Here is an 18,927-nt window from a genome sequence, read left to right on the forward strand (position 1 = left end):
ATGCCCTAGAGGTTCTTGGAGTAGATTTATGATTTCAAGCGAGTACATACGTATAGATCAATGTTAATAGTCTCAGACTTCGGTGTCATTTAGTCTGATTGGGGATATCTTCTAGCACGACAATGAACCAAGACCAGTGTTGCTCTCAGAATAGCTTTCTGGCTACTATAATTCTAATACTCGCACGTCCTATTCTCTACGCGCATTGTTCATAATTCCTTCCAGAGATCATCCACGCTAATCCGATCTGTATGTGCATAGTATGAACTGTGGCAAATATCGCAGGCAAATGTACGTGTACCTTAATTTCCTGTCTCCCATATAGAGACAGCATTCAGTTTTGTGGCGACCGTTTACTTTCACAATACGATATTGCCCAATCACCGGAATGGAACGTCGTTAGGAGGTGATTGTGAAGCCTATGAAACATGCTCGGCTGGACTTGTGAATGGGCCGACAGGATCGATGTGCTTCGATTGCCACCAAATATTTGGGGAATATTTAATCCGTGATTTTGGACAGGAATAATCACAAAACAGAGCCTCGTGGCAAATGCTCTGTCATGGTATATCCATATTCCCAACATCCATGGAATAATTTCGCCCAACCACCGCCCACGATAAACCTCAATTGACTGGCTCCTCTCAAGCAGCTTCCAGAACAAACAAAAATAGTACAACTAGATGCATCTAGATGGCAATTGCGGGGAAGCACCCAAGGTGGTGGTAAAAGTTATCGTCATGGTCGAATCATCGCCGCCACCTTCAATAGACATAAATATAGACACCTCGCCAAATATGAAGAGTCATAATAATTGAGTCTGAACAGATACAACACCACTATTGCCGATATCACAAAGATACTCAGTATGTGTCCACTTCAACCCCGCATTTAGGTCCAGAGTGTCAGGAAGACGATGGTGGAGGTTGAGACACTCGATCTATGGATTCTCTACTAACATCCCGCTTCTCCAGACATGCCTATGCCAACCGATTCGATGCTTTCCCAGAAGCGTTCTCAACGAGACAAGGCATCCGCTCACAGATCTGAGGTTCACTCAACGCAAAAGGCTTCCCATAGCGAGATGGGCCCTGCCGAACTTCTAAGTGAAGAGATGGATAACGCTGGCAATGCTGTACCCGATCCAAATTGGCCCGGGGAGGCACAGAACTCGAGTGATAAGGAACATTCGGATTTGGTTGATGCTATGAAGGCGGAAACTGCCGATTTTGAGTAGGAGTTTTGACTGATTTGTGGAATGTGCATTGCGGTTATTTTGTATATTACTGAGGAATTGAATGATTTGATGTCACTTATGCCAAGGACTGATGATTGTGGTTTCAGCCGAGGTTTTGAGTCTAGATAGGATTCCTATTAGACGATCCCTGCGAAAGGTCTTATTTTCAGCTGCAGTCGTGTATAGTTTTGCTTGAGCTAGCGTTTAGGACCTGATTCCTATTTACTATAGCTCTACGATCCACCATGCCGCTGGGGCTATGATTCATGAAACCTAGATTTCGTCGGGGATGGCGTTCCATAGCGACACCGCAAAGAATTCGAGATTAGAAGAGCAGAAGAAATAGAAGTGACTTTGAAGTTGAACTTTTGTTTTTGTTTGGTCAGTGAGGCTCCTGCACCTAAAAGTAAGCCGTTGAACAGTTATGGAAGACCCTGTGATTTTTCTAGAACAAATTCAGATAGCAGCTCAGAGAGATAATAAATTGACTTGTATAGTTCCCCAGAGTCTCGCATAATGGTTCGACATATGTTTGAAACATCTTGGGCTCAATTTCGTGTTCAGGTGGTGGAAACCGAAGTGGGTGATTTGATGGCATGGAGACTACATACCTCGTCCAGATTGGGCAGAAGAGCACCCTGGCGAAACGTGGGCTCATTATTAAGTCACAACCACGCTGCAAGGAACAGACGGAGTACATATGTGTGCCATGTCCATGACAAGATAATGGATTCAAATGTGGGTTTTTGGTGGAGTAGTAGCGTGTCATTGCTGTGGCAACGGAGTCTTCCGTGACACCTCGCACGCCTGTAACCTGTAATCCGATCACAACCTTGGAACTGGCATCTCAATTGTTTTCAATCGCGCTCTTTCCAGTTGCGTACGCTCTTTCCCTGATCCGCCCAGCTGAACATGCGGCCCTAAATGAAGTCTGTGTTTACAATGAACTGAACTTCCCCAAGAACACACACACGGTACCTACCCCCCTTTCACTCTTTATCTACGTATTCCCTTGCCTTTACAATCAAATTATCATCCCCTTTGTTCTCAAAATTCATTGCATGTACTATTCGCTTGTCAATCGACGACGCGACGCCGTCACCACTTGTGCACAGTTATTGAGGGACAACAGTAGGGACATGGCGCTAGATTCACGATTTTACCACCACATCGGCCATCCGGGCCCAGGCTCGATATCTTCGGCCGCTTCATCCGACATATCAGCCGCGACGGGAATCACATCTCCTAGCATTGTCTCCACCTCCGCTTCCGCCGCTATCCTCCGATCCTCAGCTTCAAGTCCATCCTTCCGCGCGCGGGAAGGCCTCGGGATATCCGGTATCAGAGATGGGATGGCGAGTCCAACACCGGCAGGCAATGTGCGCGTCGTGGTGCGAGTGCGCAAGTTCTTACCGCGAGGTAGGTGCTGTATGGAATGCGGGGTGGAGGCGAGATGCCCCGAAATGGAGGATGTTGTCTAATCTCATCTTGCAGAACTCGAGCGCAAGGCCCAATGTCTAATTTCGATGGACCCGCACACGCAAATGACCTGTCTTAAAGCGCCGACACCGGATCAGGCAGATCAAGGAAAGCCCAAGTCGCAGGCTCGCGGCAGGATCTTGGAAGATAAATCGTTTACGTTCGATAACTCATTCTGGTCTCATAACGAGGAGGACAAACATTATGCACATCAGGAAGATGTGTACAACTCTCTCGGCGAGGAGTTTCTGGATCACAATTTTGAAGGTTATCACACCTGTATTTTCGCATACGGACAGACGGGTTCAGGAAAGAGTTACACCATGATGGGAACACCGGAAAGGCCGGGCTTGATTCCTCGAACGTGTGAGGATTTGTTTCAGCGCATTGAAAGCTCGCCCTCTCCTGATATCAGCTATAACGTGCGAGTGTCCTATTTCGAAGTATACAACGAGCATGTTCGCGATCTCTTGGTCCCGCGGACGGATCCCCCGCATTATCTTCGTATTCGTGAATCACCGTCAGAGGGTCCATACGTCAAGGACTTGACCGAGGTCACCGCGAGGAACTACACCGAATTGATGAAGTTCATGCGAAAGGGCGATGTCTCCCGAACTGTGGCTAGCACAAAGATGAACGACACCTCATCCCGTTCTCACTCAGTCTTTACTATCACTCTCAAACAGATTCACCACGACTTGTCAACAGATGAAACCACCGAGCGCACGGCGCGCATCCGTTTAGTTGATCTGGCAGGTTCCGAGCGTGCCAAATCCACCGAGGCGACTGGCGCCCGACTTCGCGAGGGCGCAAATATCAATAAGTCTCTGACAACGTTAGGACGTGTTATTGCGGCTCTTGCAGATCCTAAGAAAATTCGTGGCCCACGCAAGGGCAAGGAACTGGTACCCTATCGCGACTCCATCCTCACATGGTTATTGAAGGACAGCCTAGGTGGCAACTCGAAAACTGCGATGATTGCATGCATCGCTCCTGCAGACTACGAAGAAACACTCTCCACTCTTCGCTATGCGGACCAAGCTAAGAACATTCGAACTCGGGCACGGGTCAATGAAGACCAAATGTCGGCGGCTGAGCGTGACCGGCAGATTGCGGAGATGACGGAGACAATTCGCACCCTTCAACTCAGCGTGAGCCAAGCGGCACTCCATCAGCGGGCCAATGAAGCCTCCGATGAAAGGCTAGAGGAATACCAGCAAAAAGTGGAGAAAATGCAACGACTCATGGAGGAGAACAAGATGGTCAGCGAGTGCAAGATTCGACAACTACAGACAGAGAACGACGCCTTGCGCATGCATCTGAAGCTGGCGGTTGAAAGTCTCAAAAACCCAATCCCGGCTATTACCTTTGAGCAGCGAAACCCTAGCATCGTCTCCATAGGCGATGAGAGTCAAGCGCCCAGTCATTTTTCAGCGGATCGTGAGAGCTCCCCTATGGTATCAGATGCCGAATCGGATGTGGATGTTTGGGAGGATGATGAGACTATCGCCGATGATCTCACCGAGCAAGAAGCCCAACGAATGCAAAACCATATGCATGATCTTCTTGGAGACTTGAGTGTCTTCAAACGGAAATTAGCCACGGACCATGAACGGTTCCGCCCCATCGAGGAGCAGGGGACTCGCAAGCGGCGCGCTCTGGGGTCCATTAGCAGCAACCGTTAATTTTGTGGATATTCTTTTATTTTTATCTTCGGGGTTCTTCTGGGTGTACAGGGATTGAATGGTGTTGGCGGCGACTTCTTTGTTTATTCTTGTGTTTGTCCTTTTTATCCTGGACTCCACAGTTAAGGTCTTTTTGAAGACTTCCTTGTTTGGCTTTTGACTAGACTTGTTTTGACTCATGTATTCCTTTCTTTGATAGCGATCCCCTGCGATGAATAATGAGATACCTGATGATATGCATGTTTCAATGCCGATGACCCTCATTGGGTATCATGAGTTTCTTTTAGGCCGCAGTCTTAAAAGATGGGCCCCCCGGTACCTAACTCGAAGCTATAGACCCTAGCTATTTGGATCTACGTGCTTGATTGCGAATGGTATCTGCGAACTTCTGAATAACCATCGAATAATTCGTCGTTTTTGTCGTATTCTGCAATGAATCGCAAGTTAGGGCTGCGCCGCTCAGTGGGCCGCTTATGGCATCATTTCTTTTTCCGTGAGTCAACCCTCCCTCCTTCTCCCCACCAAATTCGAACAACCATCCTCACACCAGAATTGACTCGCAGACACGATGCCGGAAACTTCTGACCCAGCGCCGATCGCGCAATCACCAGCTCCTGCCCCGTCTGCGCCAGAGAAGGCCCCACCCGCGACCGAAAACCCTCCGCAGACTCTCCCGATCCGCGACTCAAAACCCGCCCAGCCCACCGAAAACGCGCCCGCGTCCACAGATGGTGCCGCAGACAAGGCGCTTAGCCCAGCTGAGTTAAAGAAGAAAGCCAAGGCCGAGAAGGCTGCCCGACGTATCCGAGAGAAGCTTGAGAGGGAAGGAGGTGCCCCCGGCAATGCCACTATCAATGCCGGTGCTGGAGGCCAGACTCGTCCGCCCACTACACCAAAAAAGGAATCTGCTGGTCCTGGTTCTGCACAGAAGGGCCCGCGGGGTGCACCACCCCCGCGACGGGGCTCTGGTCCCCTCGCGCAGACTGGGTCCGTCCTCGTGGAGCAAAAGAAAAAGAAGGATGATAAGAAGGTTGCTGTCTTTGGACATTTGTACGGCCAGCAGCGCCGCACAACTGTCGCCGGTGCCACAAAGGAAGTACACCATGCCGTCCTGGCATTGGGTATGCAGTTGATGGACTACACTATCTGCGGTAGCAGTGCACGCTGCGTGGCCACGTTGATTGCTTTTAAACGAGTATGTGCTTCGATTGCACTTCGGACACATGACATTGTTCGCTAATCAAATCTCTGTTCAAAGGTCATCGAATCATACACAACTCCCTTGGGCACCTCGCTGGCTCGCCACTTGACTACACACCTCTCGCACCAAATCACCTACCTCTCGACTTGTCGACCCCTCTCAATCAGTCAGGGCAATGCCATCCGTGCCCTGAAGTTGTCCATTGCCTCCATTGATCCCTCCACCCCCGAGTCGATCGCTAAGATTACCCTCTGTGAATTTATCGACAGCTTTATCCGGGAGAAGATCACCGTCGCCGACCAGGTGATCGCAGACAGTGCCGCACAAAAGGTCCAAGATGGCGACGTGATTGTGACATTTGCCGGCAGCAGCATCGTTAAGGAGACTCTTTTGTTAGCACACAACCAAGGCAAGCGATTCCGCGTCTCAGTCATCGACTCACGGCCGCTCTTCGAAGGCAAGAGCCTTGCCCGCGATCTCGCAAGGGCCGGACTCGACGTCCAATACTCCCTCGTCCACGCCATCACCCACGCCATCAAGGATGCCACCAAGGTCTTCCTCGGCGCCCACGCCATGACCAGTAACGGCGGCTTGTACTCACGTGTCGGCACCGCCCTTGTCGCCATGTCCGCCAAAGAGCGCGCCAGCGGCGTTGAAATCCCAGTCATCGTCTGCTGCGAGACAGTCAAGTTCACCGACCGTGTCGCCCTCGACAGCATTGTCGTTAACGAGATCGCCGATGCCGACGAGCTGCTGCCCATGGATTCCCCAGCCTCACTCGTCGCTAGCCACCCGGCCGATGCGCCGGCCCCTCCATCTGAGAATAAGAAGGGTGCAAACCGCAATGCTAGCACCCCAGCCCCCGAGCCTCCGGTTCCTTCGCATAACAACTCATCTTCCCCTCTTGCGAACTGGAAGAATACCCCCCATCTGCAGTTGCTGAATATCATGTATGATGTCACGCCTGCTGAATATGTCGACATGGTCATCACGGAGATGGGCAGTCTTCCTCCCAGTGCGGTCCCCATTGTCCACCGCATGGTTACGAATCTGTGATTTCTTTGATTTTTTTCTCTCTTTTTTTTCTCCTTTTGGCTTGTACACTGCAATCCGGTCATGATTTTGGAGCGTATCAAGGTCTTCACATGTATTCTGAGTCAAAAAAGCAATGAAAATGGTTCCGGCTGCTTTTGCGTCGTGATTACCAGGGGATTTTTTTTATTTCTCTCTTTCTCTTATTTCTTTTCCTTCTCTCCATGGAGCTCCTCGGTATCCTTTGGGTTGGTTCAGTTGAGTAGGTATTTTCGTCGTCTTTCATATTCATTTTAATCTCGGGTTTCGGTTATTCGACAGTTAGAGATGTCGGGATAGAATAATAGAAGACAGATTTATCTTGAGTTCTGTAGTAGATCGTTCTCAACATCTTTATGCATAGAATCCCTTGGGCGTGCAGGGTGTCATTTCCTCCTATCATTCTTGTGGGCATCTATGTATGTAAAGATCGATCTCTCTGTAGAAAGGTATCTCAAGACTGTATCTCCCTAGCACCTAATTTAAAAAGCCCAACGACGGGATGTAAATGTGTACTGGGGCGGCTCTCCAGTAGTACTCTACTCTAGTTGCCATCGGTAATCAGCGCCCAAAAGAAATTTCAGCACCAGAGCAAGCTTATTTCTGTCAAATGAAAATCATTCAGGCGATCTTCCATTTTATGCACAGGCCAAAGGGAGATCGACAGCTCGGAGGCAGAGGAAATGGATTCACAATATTCATCAATATATATCGCGCCACTCGCCCACCACAAGCACAGTCGATCACTAAAACTCGATCATAGATGCTATTCATTGGTATGAATATGGCGTAGGTATATAGACGATATGATTAGCTGCAGTTGTATGCCCGTTTGTTACTTCGAGATAATTCGTCGACAAGATCAGGAACGGACAGGAAATGTAAATATGACATGCTTGCGGATCAGTGAGAATGCAGCCTATCAGGATTCAGCCCTTGATGGTAAATGTAGAACCTGAATCGCTGGAGGATATTTTAAATAAAGCTTTTTGATGATGAGATGCGTAGGCCTTTATTACAATCAGGACCCATGTGTTCTTGAATACCCATTTTTGGAAACAGAGGGACTGAGGTCCAAAGTTCATATCTAAAGTAGATCATCCCAACTGTGCAAAGTGATGAAAAAAACCGAAGAGGTGGCAAAATAAAGGAAATTTAAGGAAGCTAATTGTCGTATACCATTGAATCCACGATCTAACCAGCAGAGCTGCTCATGAAATGGAAGGTCACGTGCTCATTACAATGTGAGGCTCAAGGGGAAGAATGTCTCAAATGTCCAGAGCGTCCAGGGCACATACAAAACATGCCGTTCATCACGGACACGGAAGCGGTCGACGTTAAGATAAAGTTGCATCGTTGTCATGGTGATCGGGGGCTTGCATACGTACTCGGTGGACATGCCAACATGACTCGAAGTCATGTAAACAATATTAGACTACGGAGTAGGGCGCGTCGAAATATTCTGCAAGTGCCCAGACGGTCTGAAGGATGCAAAAGTGTTTACATCTTTGGGGGATGGTGCGCGCCAATATGCCAGTGCAATCGAACGCGTCCGGGGACACAGAGGTTAAGATGCCAGAGCTTAAGATAAGCTTGGAAGGACGAGCACAAAATCACAAAGATTAGAATGTCAAAAAAACGCGAGACCAGATTGTTGATGTACAAGGCTGTGCTCACTTCGGCAGAAGAAACGTGGAGCTGTCAAGCAGTGGGGCCCGGAGCGGGCCGACCCACACAGGTGCAGTATATAAACGCGTACACACGAACGCGTACATAACAAGTTGAGTGATCTCAATATAGCTTCACGATAGGTAAACATTATCTAGGAGGTACAAGCTACAGGCTTCACTTCTCCAATACCGTGTCATTGACTCGCGCATTGATGAAAAGAAGAGGTGTGTGTGCCAAAGAATATGCCTGCCAGTGACCCGAGAGCCAAAGGCCAGACCGTCCCGCCACGATGTGCAATGCAGGGGACAGACTGTGGTGAGATGCCTTCATGATCGCATTCCACCCAGACCTGTAAGTCGTGTTGGGGAGGGAAGGAGAAAGAAGAAGACCAATTGAGGAGGAATCGGGTATTTATACCCAGGACGCTAAGGAGGCGGTCGCGGCTTGTTCAAAAAAAAAAAAAAGGGAAATACTGGCAGTATAAATCAGTCAGGCGGTGATGTTATACAAGTCTCGTGCGCGGTTGTCCAATGAGGGTGGAAAAAAAGGCAACGTGACTGCTTGCATCCAAGGTACTCATCCGTAGATCACTGCTGGATCGAAGACCAATCTAGGGCGCACGCTGCCATGATTACTACTAAGACAGCTTCGGAGGTTAGACTACCATTGCCTAGATAGTTTCTGGTAGACTTTCTGTTTGGATGGTCAGATGATCATCCTCTGTTTGTCCCTCTGATCTCCTCCTACTCTTCCTCCTTCTTCCATAGCATCATCCAGAGAGACTGTGTTTTCCCCGATCTGCCTTCCTTCGTAGATCCCTGACACTTTCCCTTCGTCAATACATATAACTCCATCCGCACGCCTCATCAGACTTCGCTATATCCATCATCATACTGACTAGGGCCTGAATCAAGACGTGATACATGTTCCCCTTTAACTTGTGAAGCAGACCCTATCCTCCAAATAGGTATTCTTGGCCTTGTCCTTAATAATAACCTAGATGTTTGATCGCTGTTGAATTCACTTTCCTGTTCGATGGCACTTGGCTTCACAATCCATCTTAGCGTACATTTGTATGTCTACATCGTTCAATGCTCTAACTACTTCCTTGGTAGTGCTGCCGGTCATATAAATTCCTAATTCGCATGCTATTCTAATGTATAACTGAGTATGTTATGTTTGGAACATGTGGGGTTCCAGCATTAGTTGCCCTATGGAAACAGACAGTTACAGACTAGTGGATGGATAAACTTGATATTCAGCGGGTGGCACTAGCATAATGGCCGGTTTTTCGGGATGGCCCTACCTAACCAGTCATAGGTAGGTACATGTAGGTATCATTGCTCTGGCTGATGAATCCACTATTTACTTCACACCAAATACACAGTTCATCGTTTTCTGCTTGTCCCAGCAAAATCGTCAATTGTCACCTACCCGTCTTGATCTTTCAATACGGATACCTGCAATGAGAGTTTAGTATCGGCCATGAGGATTCATACTCCTCATTGACTTAGACAATAGCAATTCTACTCAGCGATTAGCAGAACATCCTGCGTACATTCCGCGCGTTGCTCCGGCCTACCTTCTAAGATTCTCATTATCGATTTGTTACGTCCATTCGATGTCTTCACACATGTAATAGTCATACATCCTAATGCAACATATCTCTGTATATATACCTCAATGTTACTTATTTCGTGATGGAGTATCAAGCCCGAGAAAGAATCTACTTAGCAGTGTGATTCCTTTTAGACTATCAAACACAACCTCGCGCTTTATAGCATGACATGATGACAAATTCGCCTTGGAACTCCGGGAGCCTTGTGGATTGAAAACAATTTATCAAAATAAGTCCACCGATCCTACAAAATGGCATACTCAGACCTATCGATATGCTGTTTTGCCCACTGTAGATCTGTCGACGAGGTCTGATAGCGTTATGATATACTTGTTATCCTGTAATTGCTTGATTTTGTATTAAAATCTGGCATAGCGTCCATAGCATCCCAGCTATTTCTATGGCACATCTGCACCTTGGAGTAGGAGTGCAGTTCGTGCATCAATGTAAGCCAGTATAAAGGCGGTGTATCCAAGAGCATTATTCTGCCATCAACAAGCGTGCAGATGTCATCGTCTCCAAATTTATCTACAATACCATCTGAGAAACTAGGATCCCATCGAGCGGATCAAACCATCATTCAAAATGGTATCTTATCCTGACATTGCATTGGATTCCCTGGAATCACCCACTATACAGCCAAATAACAAGCTAACACCCACCCACAGAGCAAAGACTCCTCCGCCTCGTACCTGCACATGCACCAGCCACGGTTAGCAGACTACTTCGAAGAATTCACACGCCCACATACCTCAACCGCTGGCAATGCAATGACCGACCCACACAATAACCACCGCGACGCAAGCGCCAATGCAAACGCCGTAACCTACGGCTCGACTTCCCCCGCTACAATCCCCTCCTTCCTGCCAATTGAGGAGATCTACCTGCCTCCGCAATACCAGCCGCCAAATCCAGAAGACGAGGACGATGTAGTTCCCGACCAGCATGCGGCGTTCGGAATTGCCCGCGCCATGGAGCGCAGACGGGCTACTATCTGGCGCGATCTTGGTCTCGAGGCGCTTGTGAGGGGCGAGGGACACGGGCCTGATCTTGGGTCTTCGACTGGACCTGGCGGTACAGGTGCTGCTGGTGCGGCGACTTCTGGGCCTGGGGCTACCCTGCGGGCTAGTGGGAGCGGAGCGGCGGCGGCTGGGGCGCCTGTTGTTCGAGTTAGAGATTCTGGGAGGAGGATGGGTGGGCGCAGAATTGTTGCGATGCGATAATTGACATTGATTGGTACGGTGTATTTTTTTCTATCTTTTTCGGGGGCTTGTGTTACAAGTGATCTTTGTCTACCTATGCAGGTAGCTTGTGTCACATTTGGTTGATTACTGGAGTATGTTTATGTTGGGCTGGATAGCCCTTGTTATGATACCCGTGTTGGAAATATTTTTCTTGTTTTGGTATGCTTTGAAGATCATTGATTCGTTTCCATTTGCGATTTTGTTCCTATAAACCGCCAATACCAAATGGCTGCAGAACTAGCTTGCTCTGAGCCTTAACGCCGCGCGTAATGCGATATGATTATACATGCCACTAGATTCGGTTGATGTCCACCCGAGCCCGCTCGTACAGCTTATGGCTTAGCTGCTTCTGCTCACGCTCGTCTTCGGCCACTACTCTAGGGTGGATGGCCATTTGGGCGTATGAGCCTGCGGCGCGACGTTTTGAAAGTGTACCTGGGTTGATGACTAGCACACTGTCGACGACCTGAAGTGATGATAAGGTTAGCACGGTTGATGGAGTTGGAAATTAAGAATCAAATACCTTTACGAAACCTGGCAACATGCTAGGGACAATAAGGATATCGGGCCGGACATTCCACCACTCGCCCAATTTCATGTATGGCAAGTCCACCATGGCACCTGTAGCCATGCTGCCCTCGGATCCGGGCTTCGGGAGGTTTGCCCGTGCAGTTGGAGGGAACAAGGGGAAGAAGTGGCGTTGCTCGATGAGATACTTGGGCAGCCGAGTGAGCAGGCTGCCCTCTTTCGGTCGACCATGTAAAACTTCCTCTCGACGAAGCTCGGCGAGCACATCATGTGAGCACATTCCAATAACGCATTCGTTGAACGATAATGTGACAGGATTTGAGACCATGCGGACCTGCTTCGGTAGACCCAGCTCTTTCTTGGGGAGCTGCTCTTGAGGCCAGGAGACGTGACGGCTGAGTGCATCGCGCACAGACGGGACCATTACAATTGTGATGCTTGGAACGGCTGCTGCAAGTCGTGCAAGTGGTGCGGAGATGCAGTGCCGGAACATTATTGACAGTGTAGCTGTATCTGGGTCGATGCCCTTGATATCTGGCAGATCGAAATCGCCCGATGCAAGAAGCGGGTGCTCAATGTCTAGGAATGGTCCCAACAACACCAGACTATCGGCGTAGGTGTCAGCTGCCTTTTGGCATAGTTCTTGCAGTGGCTCAAAATCTAGGTTATCATCCGCTGTGTACGGACCAGCCGCTATGATGACGTTGAGTGGTGAGTTGACATCTCCGTCAAGTCGCTCGTTGATGTTGTCCAATGCCACAGCTGAGGATGCCGCTGGTGGCAAGAGGGGAATCGGAAGCACCTCTTTCACAGTGAAGTATTCACCAGAAGGATTGATTCCCCGGAGAGCTACGATCTGGCCCGGGAAGAAAGTGACTGACGGTACAGAATCCACCTTCAAGGGGACTCGTCTGCCGGCTCCGGTTCGGCGCGAAGTTTCAAGCACAAGAGAAGCTGAGTTTAATTTCCCTTCAAGGCTGTCTGAGGCAATCCGTCCAACAGCAATAATCTCGCTTGTGCTCTGAATAGCTGCGCTCCCGAATGTAATCTCGTCCGAATCGAATTGTGCCTGGAATATAGTCGCAAACTCGTCGATGCGATCATCTAAGATCTCCGAGGCTTCTGACAATTTCATACCCATTGGCTTGTAGCCGAATTTCTTCAGATCTGTGTTGGCTGTAGGCTTAATGCGTGCTTCGGAGAAGGGCGCCATTAGGGATTCTGGCAAGGATAGGTGCGCATTGAGAGTTTCGACCGTCTGGCCAGCGTTTGGTCGATCGGAGAATGGCACCGGTCTGTTCCTGATGTCAGCCCCTCCGATATGTTACAGCAAATTTGATAATCACATACTGCATTCCATCTCCTGGTGTCCCGTTCGGTGTTTTTGTGCTTGCCTGTGATCCAAGCTTTTCAGACTTGCTCACTCGTGGTGTAGCGGGGGATGTGAACTCGGCCTTGCGCTTTGCTGATCCAAATCCATTCGCAGTGCGGCTACCGGACGCATTTGGTGTCAATTGGTCGAACATCCCAAACATATCACCGCTGGCTGCGGCAGCGCCCCGCGGGGTTCCCATGTTGGCGCTTCGTTTCTCGGTGTGCCGGCTGACCTTATCGCGACTTTCACGCTCCAAAGCCTCTTGGACATCCTGTTTAAACCCTCGCACTGTTTCCATGGTCAAAGTCACCCCTTCACCCATCTTTATGCTGTATGATTCCCATTTATAGAAGAGCTCCTCCGCGGGGATCGAATGGATCCGCAACATGGAGAGGAGCTCAGCGAGAACATCTTTGGGAATCCCATCGGGGAATGAGCCCGCGAAGTACTCATTGAGCTCTGCTTCAGCGTCCATTGTGGCGGATTGTGTATAATTGGAAGGGCAATGGACCTTGAACGTGCAGACACGCGAAAGACGCGTGATACCGTGCCGCTGACCTAAGCAGCCTAAAGCAGTAATATTATTCGAGCATTTCATCGGAGTGGACCTGTCGATCGTGAGAACTCGTGGTTTGGCTCCCCCCCAGATTTATTTTCCTAAATTTTTGGAGTTCACGTGCCATTGTATAGCTTGTTATTTTATATCCCCTTCTATATCATGTCGACCGCCGAGCAAGATCCTACTGCGCAGGCGCCTACCAATGGCGATGCTGTGCCCGCTACCAACGTACAGACAACGACCGAATCGGCCCCTGTGAACACCCAGAAGGATTCTACTATAGCCTCGAAGTCAATTGAGCTGGAGCTCCCTACATCTGCCGCAGATGGTCTTATTCAGAAGCCATTCGCTAGGCCCCTGGACACCGCCAAGCCGGCAGCACCTATCCCGCTCACTGCGGACCAACAATCCAAATATGAGGCTGTTTACAAGACTGTTTCATCATGGACCACAATTCCCGACAAGGCTGAGAAGAATGCCTCAACTTCTCCCATCACCGATGATGAAAAGATGTGGTTGACCCGAGAGTGTCTCCTACGCTACCTACGCGCCACCAAGTGGAACGTGTCCGAGGCCGAAACTCGGCTCCAGAGCACTCTTACATGGCGTCGTGAGATTGACCTGAAGAAAATGACACCTGAATATATATCAATCGAAAATGAAACAGGCAAGCAGGTCCTTTTGGGTTACGATATCCATGGACGGCCATGTCTGTACCTCTTGCCCTCCAACCAGAACACAGAGAGGAGTGACCGCCAGCTCGAGCATCTGATTTTCATGCTGGAGCGTTCCATTGATCTTATGTGTCCTGGTCAGGAGACAGTGGCCCTTTTGGTCAATTTCAAAGAGACAAAGTCTGGCCAGAATGCAAGCCTGGGTCAGGCTAAGCAGACACTTGGCTTCCTGCAGAACCACTACCCCGAGCGACTTGGTCGGGCTCTAGTGATAAATGGTGAGGGATTTTATCACCGAGCAAATCTCGATAGTAACTTACTGATCGCCTATTATAGTGCCCTTTGTCATCTGGGGATTCTTCAAATTGATCACACCTTTCATTGACCCAAATACTCGTGAAAAGCTCAAGTTTAACGAGGATCTGCGTCAACACGTTCCGCCGAGCCATCTCATGAAGTCTGTGGGTGGCGATGTCGAATTCCGCTACGACCATGCAACCTACTGGCCTGCTTTGAACACCCTGGCCGATCAGCGCCGCGATGCTTACCGTGAACGCTGGGTTCAGGGTGGCAAGCTGGTTGGCGAGTTCGAGAACTACCTGCGGGGCGAGAACATCCCCAGTCTCTCTCAGACTCAGGTTGAGGCTAAGGCCAGCGAATAAGCTTGAATCTTGACTTATATTATCGCATCTCTCCTGCGCGATTACGCTTTCCCTTCATCTTCCATGGCTCGATAGCCGTTATATTCACGGCGCTGGTGTATTTCCCTGTTGGTTTCTTTCACATACACCGTCATATTTCTGCATATTTGTTCATAGCCATTTCTGTCTTTGTCAATATTTCAGCGATAGAGTACCCGGACTTTATATATGTATCTAATTCTTTTCTGCAGCCTCTTTTCTCTTTCGTCTTATATAGCAATTAATAGGGAAGATCATCATTGAAACATCTCAACTTCGTGATACAAAATGCAAGAATTAAAATGAATACATGCATTGTTTATATTCCGTTGGCAACACATAAGAGGCCTCCTATCAAACGGTGTCTTCTCGGTATTCAAGAAAAGAGCAGGACAACGCTCAACAATTTGCTTGTATCCCCGCGACTTCGCCGCTCTTCAAGCCATCCTGCTCTATGCTCAACGCTTCCTTTTTTCTAGCTATTTTCTCTCTACCCCCCGTTGCCCTTCCCATCGACTCCCACAATTGAAGTGGTAAATGAGACCCGGGTGAATAATATCGAAGGGTTGCTAGCAAAGTGACATGTTCATTGTCACAATAACGGAAGTCTTATCTTCACCTCCAATAAACAGGCCCAAAGAGCATAAAGCCCTCCAAAAGACACTTCAGTATGGACTCGTTTAAACACTGGGAGTTCAATCATTACAAGACTTCTCTTCTATTGCTGGGTATCAAAGTGCATGATTGGTCCAGTTAGCGCTACTAGATGCCTAGGTAGGTACAGATCACAGCCCCTCCTCGGTCATCAGAATCTTTACATTCCCCCACAATTATTCACTGCCATATAAATCTCGAGCATCGAGATCTCATCTCCTATCTTGCCAAATGGATGGACTGTCGTCTGCGGCGAGTATTATCGCGGTCATCCAGGTCGCGGGGAGTGTTGTGAAGATTTGTGGCGGTTACATCAAGGAAGTGAAAGATGCCAGAGATGAGATTCTCAAGCTACAGCAAACAGTTACGGACCTGCTAGGGGTTCTCCAGCAGCTGGAGTCACTCCTCGAAGGTCCTAACAGCTCGAAGCTCTCCAGATCCCAAGACCAAAAGCAAATTCCTAAGGGCCATTCATTAGATTGGTCAGTGACATTCTCACCAGATAGCCGATTACTAGCTTCCGGGTCCGATAAAACAGTCCGGCTCTTGGAAGTAACGAGAGGCGCCCTATAGCAAACCCTCGAGGGCCATTCATTAGTTTCATCAGTGACATTCTCACCGGATGGCCGATTACAGGCTTCTGGGTCCGAAAAGACAGTTCGTCTCTGGGATACAGCCACTGGCGTTCTAGAACAGACTTTGAGTGCCAGCGGGATTCTCAAAACGCTTGAGTTCTCTCCAGATGGCCCATATCTAATCACAAGTCTGGGACTCATCGATATCCGGTCTAGGTGTGGTGATGATAACTCCACTCCCCCACTGCCAACTTTGGATATATCTATACAGGAAGAGTGGATAATTCTGAACAACAAAAAGCTACTATGGCTTCCCCCTGACTCTCGGATTGATTGTTGGTCCATCAAAGATAGCACAGTTGCTTTTGGACACGTGTCAGGGCGAGTGTCTTGCATGGAGCTTTGCCAATGTGAGGTATAGGAATTTGTTGATTCATAACACAACAATCAAATCAAAGTCCAGAGGTCCATTACCCTATGGTTCTATATCAAATTCTGGATTCACCCATGATGGCTGTGGCGCCTTTGCACGCATACAGCCACCGAACCTATGCAAACTGTTGAAGATTAAACCACACCCAACGAGCACTATAAGTCCTTGCGCGCTAAATGTCCAGGTCCAGCCGGAAGAGGCTTGCCAGGGAGAAATAAGGAACTACATACATTAGCAAAATTAGCTCCCATAAAACATTTTTTTTCTCAGCAAAGTGAAGGGCCTTCATAATTAGAGTACGTACCGGGTTTATGAAGGCACTGAGATTGAGAAACACAGCGTAGAATGTTATCACACTTGTCGTTTGTAAAGGATAGCAGTCTACAACATAGCTGCTGGTCACTGTGTTGCCAATTTGGATACCTGCTGCGACTAGAACGTTGTCAATCTCACTTTCATCTTTTCATATCTCGAGGAGCCGCACTCACATAAGAAGAACGCCACTTGGCCTACCATCCAATGGTAGTTCTTGTCGATACTAATCCCCCAAAGAATCAGCCCAACTATAGAATATCCCTCGTTAGCAAGTGTCGTATCTCTTTATCTCTCGGTACCAAATAGAACTCACCAGCAGTGAGCAGTATAGCGGGATACGCCAACCACAACCGCATCTCGGGAACTCGAATGTTGTCATTCTTCTTCGCCAATCTCTCGACAATATAGTCACCCAGTCGACCAGAACAGCAAACTTCCGATACAACCGTCCCAAGGAATAACCCAAGAAACAGCAGTCCCTGGATGAGAGGAGAGTAGGCTGCATATGCCGCGGGTACCATCGTGATAACCGACAGAACCCACCAGTACCAAAGAAATGAATACCCAAGCAGTGCGATCACCACAGTAGGTAGCTGAAATGTCAGCATGAGACGGGTGATTGAGTCCCATGGCTTAGGATGGGATATGCCCGGGATAGGGTGCCAATTTATAAAAGGTAGGCTTTTCGTGCGGCGTAGATCGGATGGTACGGTCTCTACAGGTGAAGGAGCGGGTGAACCTATACCATCTTCCACCGGTTGTTTTTCAATGTCACTAGGAATATCTTTGTGTTCACTAAGACGAGGCATCTGTTGCAGCATCTTGTTTCGAGGATAAAGCGTTTCAGGCAGGAAAAACAGCTCGAGGAGAAGTAACGCAGCGAAGAGGATCGCGGTAAACCAATTGATCCATGCAGCGTTGATGAGGTCCAGAAAACCACCGACTATAGGCCAGAATTGTTAGTATGTGATGAAATGTTATAGAAGGGAAAAAAAGCTTACAAGTAGGACCCAGAAGCAAGCCGGAGTCCAGTGCCAGGGCCCACAGGCCGAGCTTCTGGCCACGCTCATAATCGAAGAAGAGATCATTCACTACGTACAGTCAAAAGTCAGATGCTTATTTATAGCTTGTTGATAAGACATTGCCAAACACTTACCTATAGCCAACCCAACAGTTGACCCTGGGCTCACGCCAAACCCTTGGAAGAAGCGGGCAGCCATGTATCCCGAATATGTATCGGCGACAGCAGCGCCAATTGTGGAGACTAGGGCTATTGTTGTTCCAACTAAGAATATCACTCGACGGCCATATATATCACCCAGCGATGACCAAATGAGTGGACCAACGGTGAGGCCCAATGCCGGAACGGCAACCGTCCAGTTTACCTGAGAATAGTTGATCTGGTATTGGTCCTGGATCTCGGTAAAGGATGGTACTGTGGTGGTAGTGAGATATGTGAATAGGAAATATCTATTGTTAAACAAACATGATGTGTCAGTACTTTGGATATCTCATTTCTCTTTATGTAAATTGTCAAAATGATCTGGGATTTTAACGAAAGTACATACTTGAACATAACAATCGACAATATGGTATGTTTTTGGACACCAGACCAATTAAGTGGATCTAGAGTGTCTGAGGTGGGCTGTGGATGGAGCCTGATTCCATATCTATCGACAGCTGCCTTGTGAATAATTTGAGTCCCCTCGCCCAGAGATAGATGTATACGGTCATTGGAGCTGTTGTATCTGCTGCCCTTCTCTCTCGCATCAGATTTCTCATTCATCTCTGCCGTTGGGTGTAGCATCTTGTTGGTAAGGGGGTTTGATAGGGACATAAAAAAAAGAAGTGTAGCCCAGGGCTGATATAAATTTCTAATATAGATTGCACCGAAAGGGCCTTCAATATATGAGCCGGGTGCTCTTTCA

At 48.5% G+C, this 18,927-nt stretch overlaps 8 protein-coding genes across 8 annotated transcripts; 6 read left to right on the plus strand and 2 right to left on the minus strand.

The window, feature by feature from the left end:
• Positions 1–976: 976 nt before the first annotated feature.
• On the plus strand, positions 977–1,237 carry N7457_004206 (uncharacterized protein; the record flags this gene model as incomplete). Its single annotated transcript, XM_057175251.1, has 1 exon — positions 977–1,237. One exon carries the CDS (start codon positions 977–979, stop codon positions 1,235–1,237), a length of 261 nt encoding a protein of 86 aa, XP_057032298.1.
• A 1,139-nt stretch (positions 1,238–2,376) lies between these two features.
• N7457_004207 (kinesin-3 family protein uncB) lies at positions 2,377–4,401 on the plus strand (the record flags this gene model as incomplete). Its single annotated transcript, XM_057175252.1, has 2 exons — positions 2,377–2,656; positions 2,732–4,401. 2 exons carry the CDS (start codon positions 2,377–2,379, stop codon positions 4,399–4,401), a joined length of 1,950 nt encoding a protein of 649 aa, XP_057032299.1.
• Positions 4,402–4,833: 432 nt separating this feature from the next.
• N7457_004208 (translation initiation factor eIF2B subunit delta) lies at positions 4,834–6,658 on the plus strand (the record flags this gene model as incomplete). Its single annotated transcript, XM_057175253.1, has 3 exons — positions 4,834–4,894; positions 4,965–5,596; positions 5,660–6,658. The coding sequence occupies 3 exons, from the start codon at positions 4,834–4,836 to the stop codon at positions 6,656–6,658; spliced, it is 1,692 nt and encodes a 563-aa protein (XP_057032300.1).
• Positions 6,659–10,547: 3,889 nt separating this feature from the next.
• On the plus strand, positions 10,548–11,185 carry N7457_004209 (uncharacterized protein; the record flags this gene model as incomplete). Its single annotated transcript, XM_057175254.1, has 2 exons — positions 10,548–10,550; positions 10,631–11,185. The coding sequence occupies 2 exons, from the start codon at positions 10,548–10,550 to the stop codon at positions 11,183–11,185; spliced, it is 558 nt and encodes a 185-aa protein (XP_057032301.1).
• Positions 11,186–11,498: 313 nt separating this feature from the next.
• N7457_004210 (DNA-directed DNA polymerase alpha subunit POL12) lies at positions 11,499–13,707 on the minus strand (the record flags this gene model as incomplete). The annotated part of the gene is made up of 3 exons (XM_057175255.1): positions 11,499–11,672; positions 11,730–13,029; positions 13,085–13,707. 3 exons carry the CDS (start codon positions 13,705–13,707, stop codon positions 11,499–11,501), a joined length of 2,097 nt encoding a protein of 698 aa, XP_057032302.1.
• A 120-nt stretch (positions 13,708–13,827) lies between these two features.
• On the plus strand, positions 13,828–15,004 carry N7457_004211 (CRAL/TRIO domain protein; the record flags this gene model as incomplete). Its single annotated transcript, XM_057175256.1, has 2 exons — positions 13,828–14,620; positions 14,679–15,004. The coding sequence occupies 2 exons, from the start codon at positions 13,828–13,830 to the stop codon at positions 15,002–15,004; spliced, it is 1,119 nt and encodes a 372-aa protein (XP_057032303.1).
• Positions 15,005–15,907: 903 nt separating this feature from the next.
• On the plus strand, positions 15,908–16,249 carry N7457_004212 (uncharacterized protein; the record flags this gene model as incomplete). Its single annotated transcript, XM_057175257.1, has 1 exon — positions 15,908–16,249. One exon carries the CDS (start codon positions 15,908–15,910, stop codon positions 16,247–16,249), a length of 342 nt encoding a protein of 113 aa, XP_057032304.1.
• A 477-nt stretch (positions 16,250–16,726) lies between these two features.
• Positions 16,727–18,806, minus strand: N7457_004213 (uncharacterized protein; the record flags this gene model as incomplete). The annotated part of the gene is made up of 7 exons (XM_057175258.1): positions 16,727–16,906; positions 16,989–17,116; positions 17,173–17,247; positions 17,313–17,942; positions 18,001–18,090; positions 18,156–18,469; positions 18,568–18,806. The coding sequence occupies 7 exons, from the start codon at positions 18,804–18,806 to the stop codon at positions 16,727–16,729; spliced, it is 1,656 nt and encodes a 551-aa protein (XP_057032305.1).
• Positions 18,807–18,927: the final 121 nt, after the last annotated feature.

Source organism: Penicillium paradoxum (genome assembly GCF_028828445.1).
Source record: "Penicillium paradoxum strain IBT 22861 chromosome Unknown utg000004l_segment0_segment0, whole genome shotgun sequence".
Classification (NCBI taxonomy): Eukaryota; Fungi; Ascomycota; class Eurotiomycetes; order Eurotiales; family Aspergillaceae; genus Penicillium; species Penicillium paradoxum.